General features: G+C 36.5%; 3 protein-coding genes and 1 non-coding gene across 5 annotated transcripts; 3 read left to right on the forward strand and 1 right to left on the reverse strand.

Moving 5' to 3' along the window:
* Positions 1-426: 426 nt before the first annotated feature.
* On the reverse strand, positions 427-5,047 carry LOC111479737 (O-fucosyltransferase 1-like). Its single transcript, XM_023124576.1, has 11 exons — positions 5,016-5,047; positions 4,926-4,983; positions 4,660-4,825; positions 4,050-4,128; positions 3,844-3,914; positions 3,403-3,491; positions 2,578-2,701; positions 2,210-2,493; positions 1,805-1,934; positions 946-1,666; positions 427-753 (listed from the first exon to the last, which is right to left on the reverse strand). Exons 2-10 carry the CDS (start codon positions 4,931-4,933, stop codon positions 1,055-1,057), a joined length of 1,563 nt encoding a protein of 520 aa, XP_022980344.1. The 5' UTR covers positions 4,934-4,983; positions 5,016-5,047; the 3' UTR covers positions 427-753; positions 946-1,054.
* Positions 5,048-5,827: 780 nt separating this feature from the next.
* Positions 5,828-5,915, forward strand: TRNAY-GUA. Its single transcript is given in 2 exon segments — positions 5,828-5,864; positions 5,880-5,915. It is a non-coding gene; the product is annotated as a tRNA-Tyr (tRNA).
* An 825-nt stretch (positions 5,916-6,740) lies between these two features.
* Positions 6,741-13,466, forward strand: LOC111479742. Of its 2 annotated transcripts, XM_023124583.1 has the most exons (10): positions 6,741-7,028; positions 7,100-7,414; positions 8,319-8,661; positions 8,840-9,510; positions 10,506-10,610; positions 11,268-11,439; positions 12,308-12,387; positions 12,495-12,604; positions 12,810-13,212; positions 13,285-13,466. In XM_023124583.1, exons 4-10 carry the CDS (start codon positions 9,460-9,462, stop codon positions 13,357-13,359), a joined length of 996 nt encoding a protein of 331 aa, XP_022980351.1. In that variant the 5' UTR covers positions 6,741-7,028; positions 7,100-7,414; positions 8,319-8,661; positions 8,840-9,459; the 3' UTR covers positions 13,360-13,466. The 2 variants fall into 2 exon arrangements, with proteins under 2 accessions (XP_022980351.1, XP_022980350.1); XM_023124582.1 differs by lacking the exon at positions 8,319-8,661 and having other exon boundaries at positions 6,741-7,414.
* Positions 13,298-15,644, forward strand: LOC111479725. Its single transcript, XM_023124551.1, has 3 exons — positions 13,298-13,601; positions 13,980-14,237; positions 14,323-15,644. The coding sequence occupies exons 1-3, from the start codon at positions 13,386-13,388 to the stop codon at positions 15,001-15,003; spliced, it is 1,155 nt and encodes a 384-aa protein (XP_022980319.1). The 5' UTR covers positions 13,298-13,385; the 3' UTR covers positions 15,004-15,644.
* Positions 15,645-15,681: the final 37 nt, after the last annotated feature.

Consider the following 15,681-nt stretch of genomic DNA (forward strand, 5'->3'; position numbering starts at 1 on the left):
GTGAATTCAAAAATCTATATAATAAATTATATAAATTTGAGATATTTCTCTTTCATACCTTCATCGTCAAAAATCTATTATTCACAATGTAGCTAGTTCACACATTCAACGTTGAAAAATCTGTGTCTTCATAATTAGATCATATAAATTCGAGATATTCTCGCCGAATAATTGACAGTCACATTGAATCAGATTCATCAAATAACTTTTCTTTGATAACCCAACTTGTCTAGAATCGTCTAGCAAACTCAATATTTATACAAAACAAATGGGCACAAAATGTTAATAGGGTTGTGTCCCCTTTTGCTCTTTGCACGTTTTAGTGAAAATAAGCCTTCAAATTCTCACTCGTCGATGTACTCTTCCTAAAAAAATTGATACAAATCGACTTGGTATGTCAATAATGATTTTGCAGGAAATGATGTATTCAACCATCTTGACTCTGTCATTTTATCTTTAGAACAATAACATAATTTGAAGCTTCCATGTCAGTAAGGAATTTTAAATAAGGACCTCAAAAACTACATATATTGGTAAAGAAGCAACTTCGTAAAAAAGTTCTTACCTGCATAGGCTGTGAACCAGAGTGGAAAACATGTTATTGCTACATTACAAAATAGGACATTCGAGATGACAGTATAACACATGGAGAAAGTACAATTGTACACACCCTAGATGATTCTGCTGTAATCTCGCATCGACATGAGTCTCCTCGTGTTACTATCTCGCAATGCTAGACTAATCCAAACGGGCCTGAAAAAAGCAAAAAGTGCACTTCATGATTCAACAAGACAAAAAACAATGGCATGAAAGGAAAGGAATGCATCGTTGTTATCTCCTCCATTTTGTAAAAGAAAAGGGCGTTCCAAAACACACTCTATGACAGAAATGTTACTATGAAAAAGACTGGTTTATGCTTGCATTTTTTTTACCCATAAAATTTACCTGGAGGCAAGTGCCGTTTGTAAATGAAACCTATTCAATTGGAATTGGTAACTGTGTCGTTGGCAGGGTGGAGTTATAATGAGCTTGCTAACATCTTGATATATGCTTCTCATCTGGCAGTTGAATTGGATTGGGTTGAGACATCCGAATCGCTGTCACTTCGACTTTCCACCAATTGGTCGTTCAGAATCTCCAACACGTTGTCTGGTGGACATTTATCAGCAGGCTTTTTTGGCGACATTTGACAGAAACATTCAGGCCAAGAATTCGTATAAAATGACTCTGGTTGAACGCGTTCGTGTGGTCCACCAAAGTGTGTGCCGAGCATAACTCTCCTAATAGCTTCTTCAAAGCCTGCTGTCCTTCCGTTCTCTCTGTTGATGAAAACTGGTGCAAGAGCTTTCCTGTCTGGTCTGATTGTAGTCCGGAAGCCATAATACAGACGGTGGCCCAACAAATTGTTGGCGAAGTTGCTCGGTCCATCATAGGTTGGCATGAAGATGTCGGAAAGGAGACAAACCATGTAGTCAACTGCAGACCCTGTCAATCCTCTCACATTTTCAAGAAGCTCCTCTGAAGATTCAACAGAGCTATGGTTCTCGAGACGGGGAAACAAAGCACGAAATGGCTTCATGAATCGTTCACCACCGAAAAGCTCACCAGCTGCGAGATATATTCTGGTAGAATTGTCAAACCCCATGGAACGTAAAATGAGACCAACCTGCAGAACAAAGAAGAAGCCTAGCAGATCGGTGATTCTTTACCATATCATTTTTACATTCAATAAAGACAACTGTAAATGCCCAGTAATCAACTGGTTTTAAGCAAAGATATAGTCAAATGTGTATGCGAACGTCACCTCCTCCGGAGTTAAGGGGCATTTTCCAATTGCCCTTCGTTCACTATAAACCAGTCTCTTCTTTGCAAAATTTTGCTCTCGATATTTCTTCAAAATTTCTTGTTCTTCAGGAGTAAAAATGTCAAAACACCTGCAAACCAGTCAAATAATGTAAATATACCGTAACATGACTTCTCTTTCATAACAAATAAGAAATAGTCCAAGAAAGAAAGTAAAATGTGAAGCGGGTATGTCTAGGCCCCTCTTGTAATTTTCTTTGGGAAAAGGTGGTAGCAGTGTAAAAGAAAACCAATTATTGTAAGGCAGCCATCAGGACCTTGTTTCTTTTTCTTCTTTTAATTTCCCACGAATCATCAGGATCTTGTTTCAAAATGCATTATCAAGATCAGTGAAGAAAACAATTACCCTGCAAAGGCCAGCATGTCCATCTCAAAACGAAGGTGAATAGACATGAAATGGCCTTGATTGCGGAGCTTATCAACTATTGATTGACTAATTCTTAAGATATGCGGCTTAAATCTCAGAGCGTGATAGTTAACCCTGCATCTTAATCTTTGGTATTCAGGATTGTCAATTTCTTCTGCTAAACGATGTGAAAATGGAGTGAGATATATAGCACCATGCTCCCTCATCTTCTCAAGAGCAACCGTAGTATACCAACTGATTGGAGCATCTCTAGGGGGTCGGAGCTGATTCAAGAGAGATCATGAACACAAATATATAATTCCCGACAGAATTTTTCTTTTAGAATACTAACGTCTGACTTTTTTTACCTGAAAAGGCTTTATCTTCTTAGTTTTCCCATTCTTGCGAATATCTGGAATGCTATCCACAATTCGTACATCATACCTCAGTGTCTTTATAAAATTCTCCACATCATAGATACCATGAAAACCACTACACAAAATAAAATCTATAGTTACCAGGAATGAATTATAGAGGATAGAATATACTGAGGGAAGAAAAACAAGATTTAGTTGAAAGCTGTAAGTATATAAGATATGAGTTTTTTTAGAAGCAGTCAAAAAAATGTTCTGCATGGTGTCAATCAAATTTCTAGTTCGTAAGAATGTAGGAAAATGCTCCTATTACAGAGGAGGCTGATATGTAGGAAAGTGCATTTGGTCCCTAAGATTTCAATTTGACCATTTTCGACCTTGAGCTTTGAAAAATAGGTTTGAAAGGTCCCTATTCCCATTTGCTACAGTAATTAGGATTTGTTTTTACTGTTTTTAATATTGAGATGACATTTTTTAACTGAAAGAATATATATATTTTCTCTATTCTCTCCTCCCCCTCCCTCCACCAGCTTTTTAACTGGTGGTGCAGGAGAGCTTGGAGATGGAAGGCCAGTGTTTGATGGTGGATTTGAGCTTGGTGAGCCTAGCCATGGCAGTGGGTTAGAAAATTTTGTGAGAGAGGAGAAGGGGAGAGGAAGATGAAGATGGAAGAACAGAATGGGTGGAGGGATGAGGAGCGGAAAGAGAGAGGAGAGATATTTTCTTTTTCAATTAAAAATACAATTATATTTTTTAAAAAATCAAAATCCTAATTAGTGTAGCAAATGAAAATAAGAACCAATTGCAAATTTAAAATACCTCTTCTCATGCCAGAAGGAGTTTGCATCTAAGTCAGGTAGAACCAGTGTTGCATTCATAATCCGAGCAGCAAGAACTGCATTACATATCTAAAATATCCAAAATAATATTTTTATAATGAGAAACTCTCGCATAGAGGAACAAGAGAAGGTGCAGAGACTAAACAAGAGCTTAAAAAACAAGAAGAGGAAAGCTACAGAAGAGACTCCAATTATTAATAACAACAAAATGACATCACCACCAACGATCAAACTAAGTCAGAAAACCCCAACAATGCCAACTGCTCTAACAATCCAACCATGCAAAAGTAGAAAGCCCCAGTTTTCAGGACATAAGTAGAATGTTTTTCCACTCAATTTTGAACTTTTATCTTACTTAAAGACAAAAAAGCTGAGAGTGCATGAAGAAAACTAGAGTTCAAGCCATGTAAGAAATACTAACAGCACTGCGTTGTTGATTCAGACCACCATTACAGCGAACCTTCAAGTAACCGTTGCTTTCATTCGGTGGAGCTGTCATGGTGTGATTGAGTTTTAAAATCAATCTTATCTAAAACAATATAGCCATCATTTCTGAACATAAGCTAAAAACATGCAATATAATCTTCTCGCATGAGACAGTGATTTTTAAAGGCAACGAAGAAATACGTGGCCAATCAGATCGTGGAGCTGAAGACGGTCTCCAACCACCAGAATCAGCATGGCTCCAAAGTTCATCAGCCTTGATCTGGCCAAACAAGAATTGAATGAAATGGCAAATTACAATCGTGTTTAAACATTCAAACACTATCAATAGCTCATGCGAAACTAGTTCATGCGAGGTAGCTTTCTTTTTGCCATCGTAATTCGTAAGGACGAAAAAATTTACCAGATGCAATTCTCAACCCCATATTGATAAAACGGCATCAAACAACTCTTTAATGTGAGGTAGCTAAGCTTACACTTCATTTTAAAACTACAATGTGGTCGTGATTTCACTGCTGAGAATAAATTTCAAAAGAGGAGTGTAACACAGACTCTGACAATGAATTTAGGAAAACGAATTGAGATGATCACCTAAGCGATACCGAAATTCCAGCAATAAAATAATGGATCGACATACTTTTTTTCCTACGTTTCCCAAGTGGAAAAAGAATGAACGTAACCAGTTTCATGGAACTAACTATGAAACTACCACTCTAAAGCTCTACTTCAACACTCTCGCGGCAGCGGACATAAACAGCAATTAATCACACCCAACAACTCAGCCTCAACTAACCTCAGAGCGAGAGACGGATCCAAAGCCACCTTTATTCGTTGATGATACAAACAACAAAACCGTACAGATCAAGAGAACAGCCACAGCGATTGATAACTTCCCCATCATGCCCTTCAATCCTCCTACACCTTGCTTCGCATGTGGCCGATGTAAATGTTGCCCCGATCTGCAACGAAGGAAGTGGTGATTCAAATTTTAAGACGATGAGCAAACATCACAACCGTAAATGGGACAAATGTATGAGAAAACGAAGATCCAAGAACAACCTTCTCATGGCTGAGGAATGAAGTGTGGCACTGCAAAAAGCCGGAGTTCCTGCTTCGATTTCGATCGTCAATTCGTGAAGGACCGATCAGTTGGCAAGTTCAAGCACTGATTATCTGGAAGATGGTGCAAGAAACTGAATCAATTTCTTGGATTTCTATCTACCGCCATACGCAAATTCGCGGGGTAATTGGCTGTTAAGCACAAGCGAATCAATAACGATAGCTCTTCTTGTTGTTCTGTTCGGGTCGGTTTGATGCCATTAACATTCATATTCATACCCGACCCGTTTCGTAAGCTTCCCCTACGTAAATTAATCTTTTGTTAAATATTTTAACAAATATCAGATTTATACACCTAATAATACTCATTTAAACCATATAAAAATCAGTTAAAAATTAATTAACGATTTTACTAATAAGTAATTAATTAAGCCATTTATACTCTTAATTTAATTTCAAATCCTAAGGTGTTTTATTAGATGCTCAATAAAATATTCAATTTTTTTAATCTTCCTTGATGGTATGCTTATAGCATTATATTCTTAAAAATCAATAAATAAATTACTTAATTAATTTACTAATTTTTATGTATCAATTCAAACCTAACTATATATTATGATTATGAAAAGAAAAAAAAAATCAATCTTCACCGGTTTATTAGGTTAAAAATTAGTTTTTATCATTTCACTATTTATAATTGAAATTTGCTTTTAAATATGAAGTTTGGCTAAATGTGTGACGTTTTAATCAATAATATAAGTCTTAACCTAAGTTTTTTTGGGTTATTGGATTATGATTAATTTTTTTTAATGCATTAAATTAAATTATTTGATCTTTTATTTTTAAAAAACGTGCACAGAAAATATTATACTTAAATAAAAAGTAACAAAGTTTAAGCCAAACCGACCTTAGCTCAGTTGGTAGAGCGGAGGACTGTAGTGAGGTTTCTCAGATATCCTTAGGTCGCTGGTTCGAATCCGGCAGGTCGGATTTTTCTTTTCAATTCCGACTTTTTAGTGAGTGGACACGTGGAAAATTGACGTTTTTGTTTTATTATGCATAAAATAATGTTTCATGAATTCCAATTAAAAAAATATAAAATATTATATTTTATTTTATTTTAAAATAGATAACAATATTATTATTTGTTTAGTACAATAATAACAATATCTACCCTTTAATTTCTTTAAATTATGTGATGTGTTTATATATATATAATATCTAATGTCAATATCAATATTTTTATTTCAGTAATATTTCATTTTAGATGATTCCAACATCGTTGAGTTACTATATTCAAGATACACCAATAAATATAACATTATTAAGTATCATGTCCTGTCCATTATGAATTTTAGAGTACGAGTCATTTTATGAAGTTTAGATCACACGTAGATCTTTTAGAAGGACTATACTCACTTTTCAAACTCACTTTTCAAACTCACGTGACCGTGTTGTAATATGCTTAAACATAATATGCTTAAACCAATAATTAAAAATGAACTATTACATCCCTTCTATCCGTTATAAACAATCTCATAGCTAGAGCCTATCTCTCAGTCGGAAGGGATTCAATTTTGATAACACAAAAGTTGAGGGTCTAATTTTTATTATTTTATAATTTGAGTGGTCAAGTTATAATATGTGTAAACTGGGGGGTTTTGTGCTTATCAGTAAAAGTTGGAGGACTCATTTGCAACAACCACTCTACTTAGGGGTAGTTTTGCAATTCCCCAAAAGAAATATATTTATATTTTAATTCGAGACCTTGTAAATTAACTAACGTGTCTTATATATATATATACAATTTTAACACACACCAAAGGAGGGAAACCTATATATATTGTTCCGGTCACCTTCCTCCCGCCAAATAGCAAAACCCTAAAATCTATGTCGGCGAAGGACTCCAGGCAAGTAACAACTGTACTGAATGTAAAGTCAGTGAAGTTCTGACTCTGGCAATCCGAGTTGAGAGTGATGTACGGAGGACCATCCAATTTCAATACTCGTGGCTCCCGCAAGCGGCAGCGCCGGAGGCAGAATCAGAAACGGCCGTCACAAGCGCAGTTTCCAGCTGCGCCACATTTGAACCCCAATGTCCCGGTTCAAAATCTTAATCATCCTCTTCAAAATCCCAATGTGTTTATTCCTGGAACGTCAACTTCCCTATGCAGAACTCGAACTTGCCGGAGCAAAATCTTGGGTTTCAGTTCTCCCAGCCTCCCAGTCCAGGTTTCCGATTTCGTCAACCTTCCAGAACAGGTTTCCAGCCGCAAAGTCCGACTACGAAGTCAGCAGAAGGAATCGCGAGGATCAATCACGCTGTAGCCAAGGCACACAGCGATCTTCTTGTGGCTGGGGAAAGCATCTCAGCTTGGAAGGTCTCGCAATCAGCGCTTTCGATTCTCCAGGTCAATTCATGGGAATATTTAGGGTTCCGTATGCAGGAAGTCGATGCTCTTCACCGCCTCATTGTGATGGAAGGGAAGGTAACGTGAGAAAATACGTCTTAAACTTCACACACACACACACACACTCTTCTGCTTGATTTATCTGATAATTATTGGGTATAGAGTCTATTTTAAGTATGGATTCTTTGGGAACTTGGGTTCGCTGGAATTATAAGCATTAGCCTACTAGGGGCCTTATCTAGAAGGACACTCATATGGGTCAGGCCCAGCGCTGGCCGGGGGGTTCACGGCGGAGGAAAGGAGACTGACAATCCCTTCCAGTTGAAGTTTAAATTTACTGAAAACGGATGATATCAATTTTGATAATATTGTTGGAAGGAACGTTCGCAACATTCCTTTCCGCATATTTGGGCTTATTTCGCGTTGTATGCAGTCCTGGGCAATAATCGTTCGCAAGCAATGATAACTAGTGATGCTGTATCGTTGGTTGTCCAATGCCTGTAGTCTGTGTGATACCTGAGCAGATAAAAACTTTAAGTCTATTAGTCAACGGAAATGCCTTATAGATTTTTAAAATTATGTTTTTTTCAGTAAAAAGAACAGCTTTCAAAGCAAGATAAATTTTAAATTAGCTTAAAAGATTTTTCTTCAATCGTGCTATAGCTTGTTTAACTGTTTTCCTTCATTTTTTCCCTTTCAAAAAATCTCTGAACTAAGTTTTATAGATCGTTATTAGGGGGAAGTGATAAGCTTAACATTCTTCTCCCTCTATCTATAGAACAAAAATATCACATGTGAACCAGATAATATGGATTAGAAGGTCAGTTGGCCTTTTCAGTCTGTGTCAGTCTGCAGTAGTTGCACCAGAGATAATGAAAGGTCACATCATATTTCCTCCAAGCATAAACGGGGGGCTATCAAAATTTCCGGTCAAACGTAGATTAACTCCAACACGTTACTGATATTGTCTATATTGGTTTAGATCAATTCATTTATTCACTGCTTTGTGGGGGTGAGAAGAATCACTACATTATATGAATTGGAGAAGGCTATATGCAAGGATGAGGGAGTTAAGCAATTTGAAGAGTTGAGACTGGGCCCTTTACTGCGTCATCCTCTTGTATTGCATTATTTCTCGGTGAATTCTGAGGTAACTGAAGTATTTAAAATAAAGAGTGAGGAGATTATTTGTTATCTTTCGGAGATCATGGATGTGGATGCTTGTAGAAACAAAAATATTATGGTCGAAGACTTTTGGACTTCATTTCCAGGAAGCGATCAGTCACAAAGAAGGAAATGCTGGGTATACGTGTTCAAAACTTGGAGTACGTAATTCTATACTCTTGGGCATTGCTTCACTAGTGGAAGAATGAGAATATTTACATTTATGGTTCATGCATTTATAGTTATAAATATTTAATATTATGCAGGCTAGTTTTTATTTTTATTTTGATGTTATGAATTCGCTTTTGGTTATATAGTGAGAGGAACTTCTTGTTGTAGGACCCATATATCTGTTATCCGAAAAGCTAGAAGATCAGAAGATGACATTCTCAGCAAGTATCTAACAAAATCTAATGAGAAACGCTGGAAGCAACCTCTTTTCTCAATGAAGAAGCAACAGCTAGATGAGCGTTTTAGTGCAATATCTCAGCGAGTTGAATCATCTTCCTCTGTTCCCAAAGACTATTGTGGCAAGCATGTTAGATTTTCCTCTAAAAGCTCAGGAGATGAAGACAGTGATGATAACGCACACGAAACTGAAAAGAATGGCAACGATTCAAGCTCCGGTCTAAAAGTTCCATTGCAAATTAATAAAAGTTACGATGGTTCAAGTAGCTGTCCTTACCCATCTGCAACTGAAGAGGTGGCGCGGCTTGGGTTGAATGGTGAAGTAAGTGTCCATGCCTCTCCTATTGGCAGCCAAAAGGACAGTATAGGTAATGGTACATCCAAAAGGAAAAGGAAATCTGGACATCAAATGCACACTACTTTTGGATCCCCAACATTAGGTAAAAAAGTCAAGGTAGAAGCCAGCCTCCTCGAAAAAAGATAGTTTTGATAATTCTGATGAAGGCAGTGGCGATGAAGCGGAATGTAAAATTACAAATAATTCTTTGAGGATGTTCATCACAACATGGAAGGATGGATGTAGAGATGCAACTGTGCCAGAGGTGTGCTACTTCTTTTTACTTTTACTGATTTCCATCTCTTATTATGTTGATATGAATGCTGCATGTAACACACTAAAGATGCTAAACCTTCATGTTAATTTAGACTTTCCCGGTGATTATATCCCCTCTGGTTAATTGGTTTTTAAAAAAATTAACCTCAAAATCAAAACTAAGTTATTTATCATCATATTTTTACTTTTTTAATGTTTCTATTTCATATAAATGAAATTTAATTTTGAATTTTGCTTTCTACATATATCTGGTGTAGTTAAGAATATCATCAAAGATTCAAAGTGGCTTTAATATCTTCATTAACAGACCTTGTCATGCAAGAAAACAACATTGATTTCTTTTACCACTTTTAACTATTTTTGTTTCCCTTGAATAAAATTTATTTGGAAATAATTTATGTAATTTTCTATTCCCTTACGATATATTGATAATTTCTAGGAAGATAAGCCTTAAGGCAATACAAAATGATACCAACCAATAGGAGAGTGCTGGTAATCTCTCCTCCCCAATTCTTTCCAAAATCAAAATAAACACGAATAATCTCTTCATTCACTGTTTATGACTAAAAGGTGGCTCTATGTTTCTAATTTTTTTTTATTTCAACTTTTCCTTCAAAAAGACGCAGTAGATTGGCTTCCATTATTGCCTTTTGAGATGGTAGCCAAAAAACAGCTTTATTCTTATGGAGAAAGTAACAATGGGATCTAGAATGACGATTTCGAGGCTTTTTTTTTTTTTTTTTTTTTAATGTCTTTTGGCAAAATGTACAGCATATGTCCTCAACTTGAAGTGCTAATCATAAGAATTTTTGTAACTACAGAAGCTTTTGATGAGGTTGGAAATTTTTGTAATGTTACCCAAAAGGCATTGGATGGTTTTTTATTTACTTGAGCATTTAGAATTGGATTTTAGAACAGGATCATGTGTTTTTTTGTTTATTTGTTAAATCAAAGTGGGAAAGCTAAATTGATTCTGTATTGTAGGTACTCAAACGGATGTTTCACCATTATGGCATAAAACTTGGATCAAGAAAAAGCGTGAGATCAATGATATCATCGTACCCATTCATTGGATTACTCAATGTCGCTGTAAGGGATTTATTGTGTTGGACATTGTTTATTATATATTTATGTAACTTATTAGTCTTATCTTCTTTAGTGTAGTTTTACTCTTACTAATTGAGGGCTTCTACGTATGCCTATATATATATATATATATATATATATATATATATATATATATATATATATATAACTCTAATATAGAATGAGATGAATTATGCTCCCACGGTATTTCAGAGGTTTGCAACATTGGTTCTCATAACCAATTTTATTACCTATGTGCAAATAATTCGTAATCTTTAGTTTGTTCTGAAAAATGAGGTTTTGTTTTATGCATTTTTTTTTTTTTTAAATAATTGGTGACTATGTAGATAACTGTAGAAAACTAGACATATATTTATTTAGTAATGAGGTATATCAACAATGACTCCTCTTATGTGAAAAAATAATGCATCATTCATACTGGTGGCTAGAGGCCTATGCATTTCATATATCGTTTAAGCATCATCAGTGCATACCAATCAAGAATGACTGATGGTTTACTTATGTCATTCTGTCCATATTATTTAGTTTTAAGTTCTGATAATTACAGTGTATGACTGTTGATGTAAGGACATTTTTGCTTTGCCTATCTTGTGATAAGTACTTTAAACTACTTATTTTTCATTGCTGTCTTTACTGCAGGTTTCAGCTATTAAGAATGGGATGTGGGACAGCATTTATGATTCTCTACAAACAATCAATCTACATGAACTGACTAATACACATGTTGGGAAACAACCAGTACATGAGTGCATAGATGTAGGTCCAAGTGCAGAGGGCGCTCTTATTAAGCATGTTCCGAAGTCTACATATGGTGAGTAGTGTTTACTTCCTGGGCTTTTCATCATTCTTGACGCTGAGTTAATATATCAGATGGATGTTGTACTGATTTAGTTCTTCAAAAACAACACAGACATAGACAAGCATGCAAGAACTTGATATTGCTTCCTTGGATTTGAAATGCTCTAGTCCATTTATTTATTTATTTTTAATTTTTATAAAAAACTGAAAACTTCATTGAAAAACAAGGGGAAATCTAAAGGGTTGGGTGTAGAGGAAACCCCTGCACAAGCACTACATGATGAGAGCCTTCCATCGTCAATTATCATTGATAGGCTATAGCTACCAAGGTGGAAGACTTATCTTCAAAAGTCCTAGTATTCCTTTCCTTTGGAATGTGCCAAAAAAGAGCTCTGGTAGATTAGTTCTTCAAAATCTTTGATTTTCCTCTGAACCAAGGGTTTCAAGAAGCCAATTGTCCACTTTCTTTGGAAGACAAAGTAACAGCCGTAACTTTCCCAAAATGAAGTGGCATTCTTTGAGTGGTACCTTTGCCTGGAAATATGTTGAGCTGTACCGTTTTTTGTTTCAGTTTTGTTTAACAATCTTCTAAATTTCGAATAAAATTATAGGTCAGAAATTATATTGGGAACTAATTACGATTAAATTCCTGGAGGAGAACTGTTTGTGATGTTGATTCGTAAAACTTGAAATGGTTGAGTTGAATTGAATGATCATAGAATTTGGCAGTTCCGTTGTTTGATATTGCTTTATATGGTACATATGATACATGTGGGAACTCTAATGTGTATGTATCAATATTTTTCTTCTACAATCTTGAAAATAATATTGAAAATGAAAATGATAACTTGACTATTATTTTTATTTTTCTTAAATCTTAGGCATCACTGTCGAAGATATCCTCAACAAAGTTGGTCAGCATATCAAGTCTGAGCAGGAAAATAAATTAATCTTGACTTTTGTGAGGTGCTTCCTGACGCTTTTTCCCATGTATCAAGTTTTTGGAAGAAAATAAATTAATCTTTATAGACCTGTAGATGTTGATTTGTATTCTCATTGTTGCAACAGGTTAGAAGTTCAAAGTTGGTACGTGATATTGGGTTCAAGACTCGAGTTTCGCTCGACGACACTTTTGATATTCTAAAAGTGTGGAGAAGCCAGAAACCTTTCAAGACAAGGTTACTAATCTCTTTATAGTAGTGTTAATTTACATAACGACTACAAGGAATTAGTAAAATTGAAAGGAGCACAATAGTTTGAAAACATTTCATAGAATCTCAGGGATACGTAAACCTCTCTTTGTAAACATCTTCAATTATAGGCTTGACTTTGTTTGATCTTGTCCTAAACTATCCATTTATATTCCCTTCTTTGATATGCCAGCATATCTCAAATGTGCACTTTCTATACATTCTTGTGGAATGAGATGGCTGCATCAAAACAGAAAATTTTGGAGGAATTGCATTCAGGGCCTTTTATATTCGTCCCTATTGTAGCTGACTCTAGGCACGAGGATGTGGTGTCGGGTATATTTTTGTCTCCTAAGGAAGTATATTGGCATGACCCTATTGGCGCTATTGACAAGATTAAGGATGTTTATCTTCAATGCCGCTTGACAAACACGGTCGATTGTCCCATAATCAAGAGTTTATGCAATATTTATCCAGGGCTTAAGAATTTTTTTGTTGATGAATGTGGAATTCATGAATACCCTCCTCTAAGGAGTTATCTTCCGATTTTGAAACAGTTATCAGCTGTTGCTTTGCCTTCACAAGCTGGTGATACAGTAAGTCATTGCAATGATAGATGTTCTTTTCTTACAAATGATAACCACTGAAGTGATACTTTCATGTATTAGGTATTCCAAGTCTTTCTAAAAGGGGCAAATGGACTAAAATCAGGACTCTGGGTTCAGAAGATACGGCTTACCTGAAGGAATGTATCGGAAACTCCGAGTTCATGGTCCTTCCCACGGAACAAGATAAATGGGTTTCGCTTCATCCTTCCACTGGCATCGTGTGCTGGTGTGATGATAAGGAATTAAAACAGCAATGTAAGAATATGGGCAAAATATATTTTGTAGACTTCAGTGAGATCGACAGTGACAAAACCGAGGTTTTCCGGGCACAATTCTCTCACCTCTTGAAAGCTTTAGGGGTTCCTCTTCTTTCTGAGGTAACCTTCTCTTATTTGTTTTACCTTTACTGCATGTGGACCATAATACATTGAAAATATTTTAGGAAAGTCCTGTTTCGAGGGATTCCGTAAGCATGATGTAAAAAATCTCGATTCATCATACCATTGCCTTTTCGACTTATAGTCAGAAGTTTGGACCTTTTATAAGATAAATTGTATTGTTGAAACTTTTAGAACTCTGGGGACCAAACTGAAAATAGGGGTCGCTGACATTTCACTTAAAGGCCGCCTGATGCTTTGTAAATGAGAACGATCTAATTGACTATGCTAACAAGCTCTACGAACTCCACACGTTGATTGTGTTTGTTTTTTCGTATAGATACTATCATGTTCACCGATGAATAACTATTTATGCAGATCGTAACTCATGAAGCGAAATATTATGGTCTGAGGGACTCTAGCTTCATGACTTCATTAATGAACTGGGCTCTTCCTTTTGCTCAGCGCTACGTATTTAGCGTACACCCCGACAGATATGCCGAGCTTAAGCAATCTGAATTTGACGTCCTGAGTTGTCTGCAAGTAATTGTTGTTGAAAAGCTGTTTTTCAGAAATGTTATAAAGAATTTCGGACGTGCTTCTGGTGAACAGATTCCATGTAGCTGTCTTCTGCAGGTAATTTAGTCATTGATTCAGTTCCTTTGCAAATAGATGAGCTTCTGAGAGCTTCTGATGAATTTCTCATGCTATGTTTGTGCAGGATAATATTTTATACACAACCCAAGACTCGGGTTCTCATTCGTTGTTTATGGAGTTTTCTCGTTTGCTATTCGATGGAGCTCTCGAGCTTCATTTGGCCAACTTCCTTCACATGATCACCGCCATGGACGAATCGGGTTCTTCCGAAGAGCAAACAGAGTGTTTTATCCTGAATACTCAAAAGGTCACAAAGCTTCCCAAGGAGGAACCTGTTTGGTCTGTCTCATCTGTCATCTCAGTCGTTGAGTCTCACAACTTACTTCAAACCTTACCAAACAGCCAAGGATCATCTTTCAAGGCTAAAGATAAAGCAAGAAATTGGCCACCGGTCGACTGGAAAACGGCTCCGGGTTGTAGTTTTGCTCGTGAAAATGGTCTCAAAATGCAACCAGGAAGCTCACTGCCTCGCAACCGATATGCAGAAAACGCTTTTGAAGTCGTCGACAAGCAAACAGAGAACTTGTCTCCAGTTTCAACAGCCACAGACTGGACCTATGAAGATGATTTATCTGCAATGTCAGTAGCATCGGTTGTTAAAGGCAGTGGTGATAAAATTGGTTCTCAGTCCAATTCGAGTGGCTTTGCATGGAAAATGCAGCTTAGAACTCGCACCATCGATCCAGCACAGTCAACGGTAACTGGGAGACTCGGCGAGCAACGTCGCCTTCAAATATTTCACTGAAAAGTTCATTGACACAGTAGTTAAGTGGGTTAATGAGGACTCAGAATCTGGATTCCCCTTTGATATAATTGTAGGAGACAACGAGGAGAATAGACAGTACATTGAAGTGAAATCAACCAGATCTGCAAGGAAAGATTGGTTCAACATATCAATGAGAGAATGGCAATTTGCAGTCGAAAAGGGAAAATCATTCAGCATTGCACACATTTTATTATTAGCTAATAACGTCGCCCGGGTCTCGGTTTTTAAGAACCCAGTTAAACAATGCCAGTCGAGCAAGCTCCAACTGGCTCTTTTAATGCCCAAGCAAAAGTACTCCACTGTCTTCTCCTCCTGAGATAGCAGCTTGTTGGTTTGATTTTCGAGCTCGTTGTCGAGACGGAGAATATCTCGATCCATCTCACTCGTTGTCGAGTCGGAGAATATCTCAATCCAGCTCGCTCCAAGGCTGGACTTCCATCCATGCTTTTCTCAGCAGTTGCAAGTTATAATCTGTGAGCACCAGCAGGGAGCTGGCTAGTCTTTAATTTTTGTGCATCCTGCAGTGTTATTCATTGTACATAATTACCTAGCAGAGCTCTAGTGTTATTCATTGTACATTATTTGCTATGCTTCCAAAATCAGTCCTAGTTTTTTTTTTTTTTTTTTTTTTTTTTTTTTTTTTTTTTTTTTTTTTTT

The sequence above is a fragment of the Cucurbita maxima genome, unplaced genomic scaffold (assembly GCF_002738345.1).
Source record: "Cucurbita maxima cultivar Rimu unplaced genomic scaffold, Cmax_1.0 Cma_Scf00005, whole genome shotgun sequence".
Classification (NCBI taxonomy): Eukaryota; Viridiplantae; Streptophyta; class Magnoliopsida; order Cucurbitales; family Cucurbitaceae; genus Cucurbita; species Cucurbita maxima.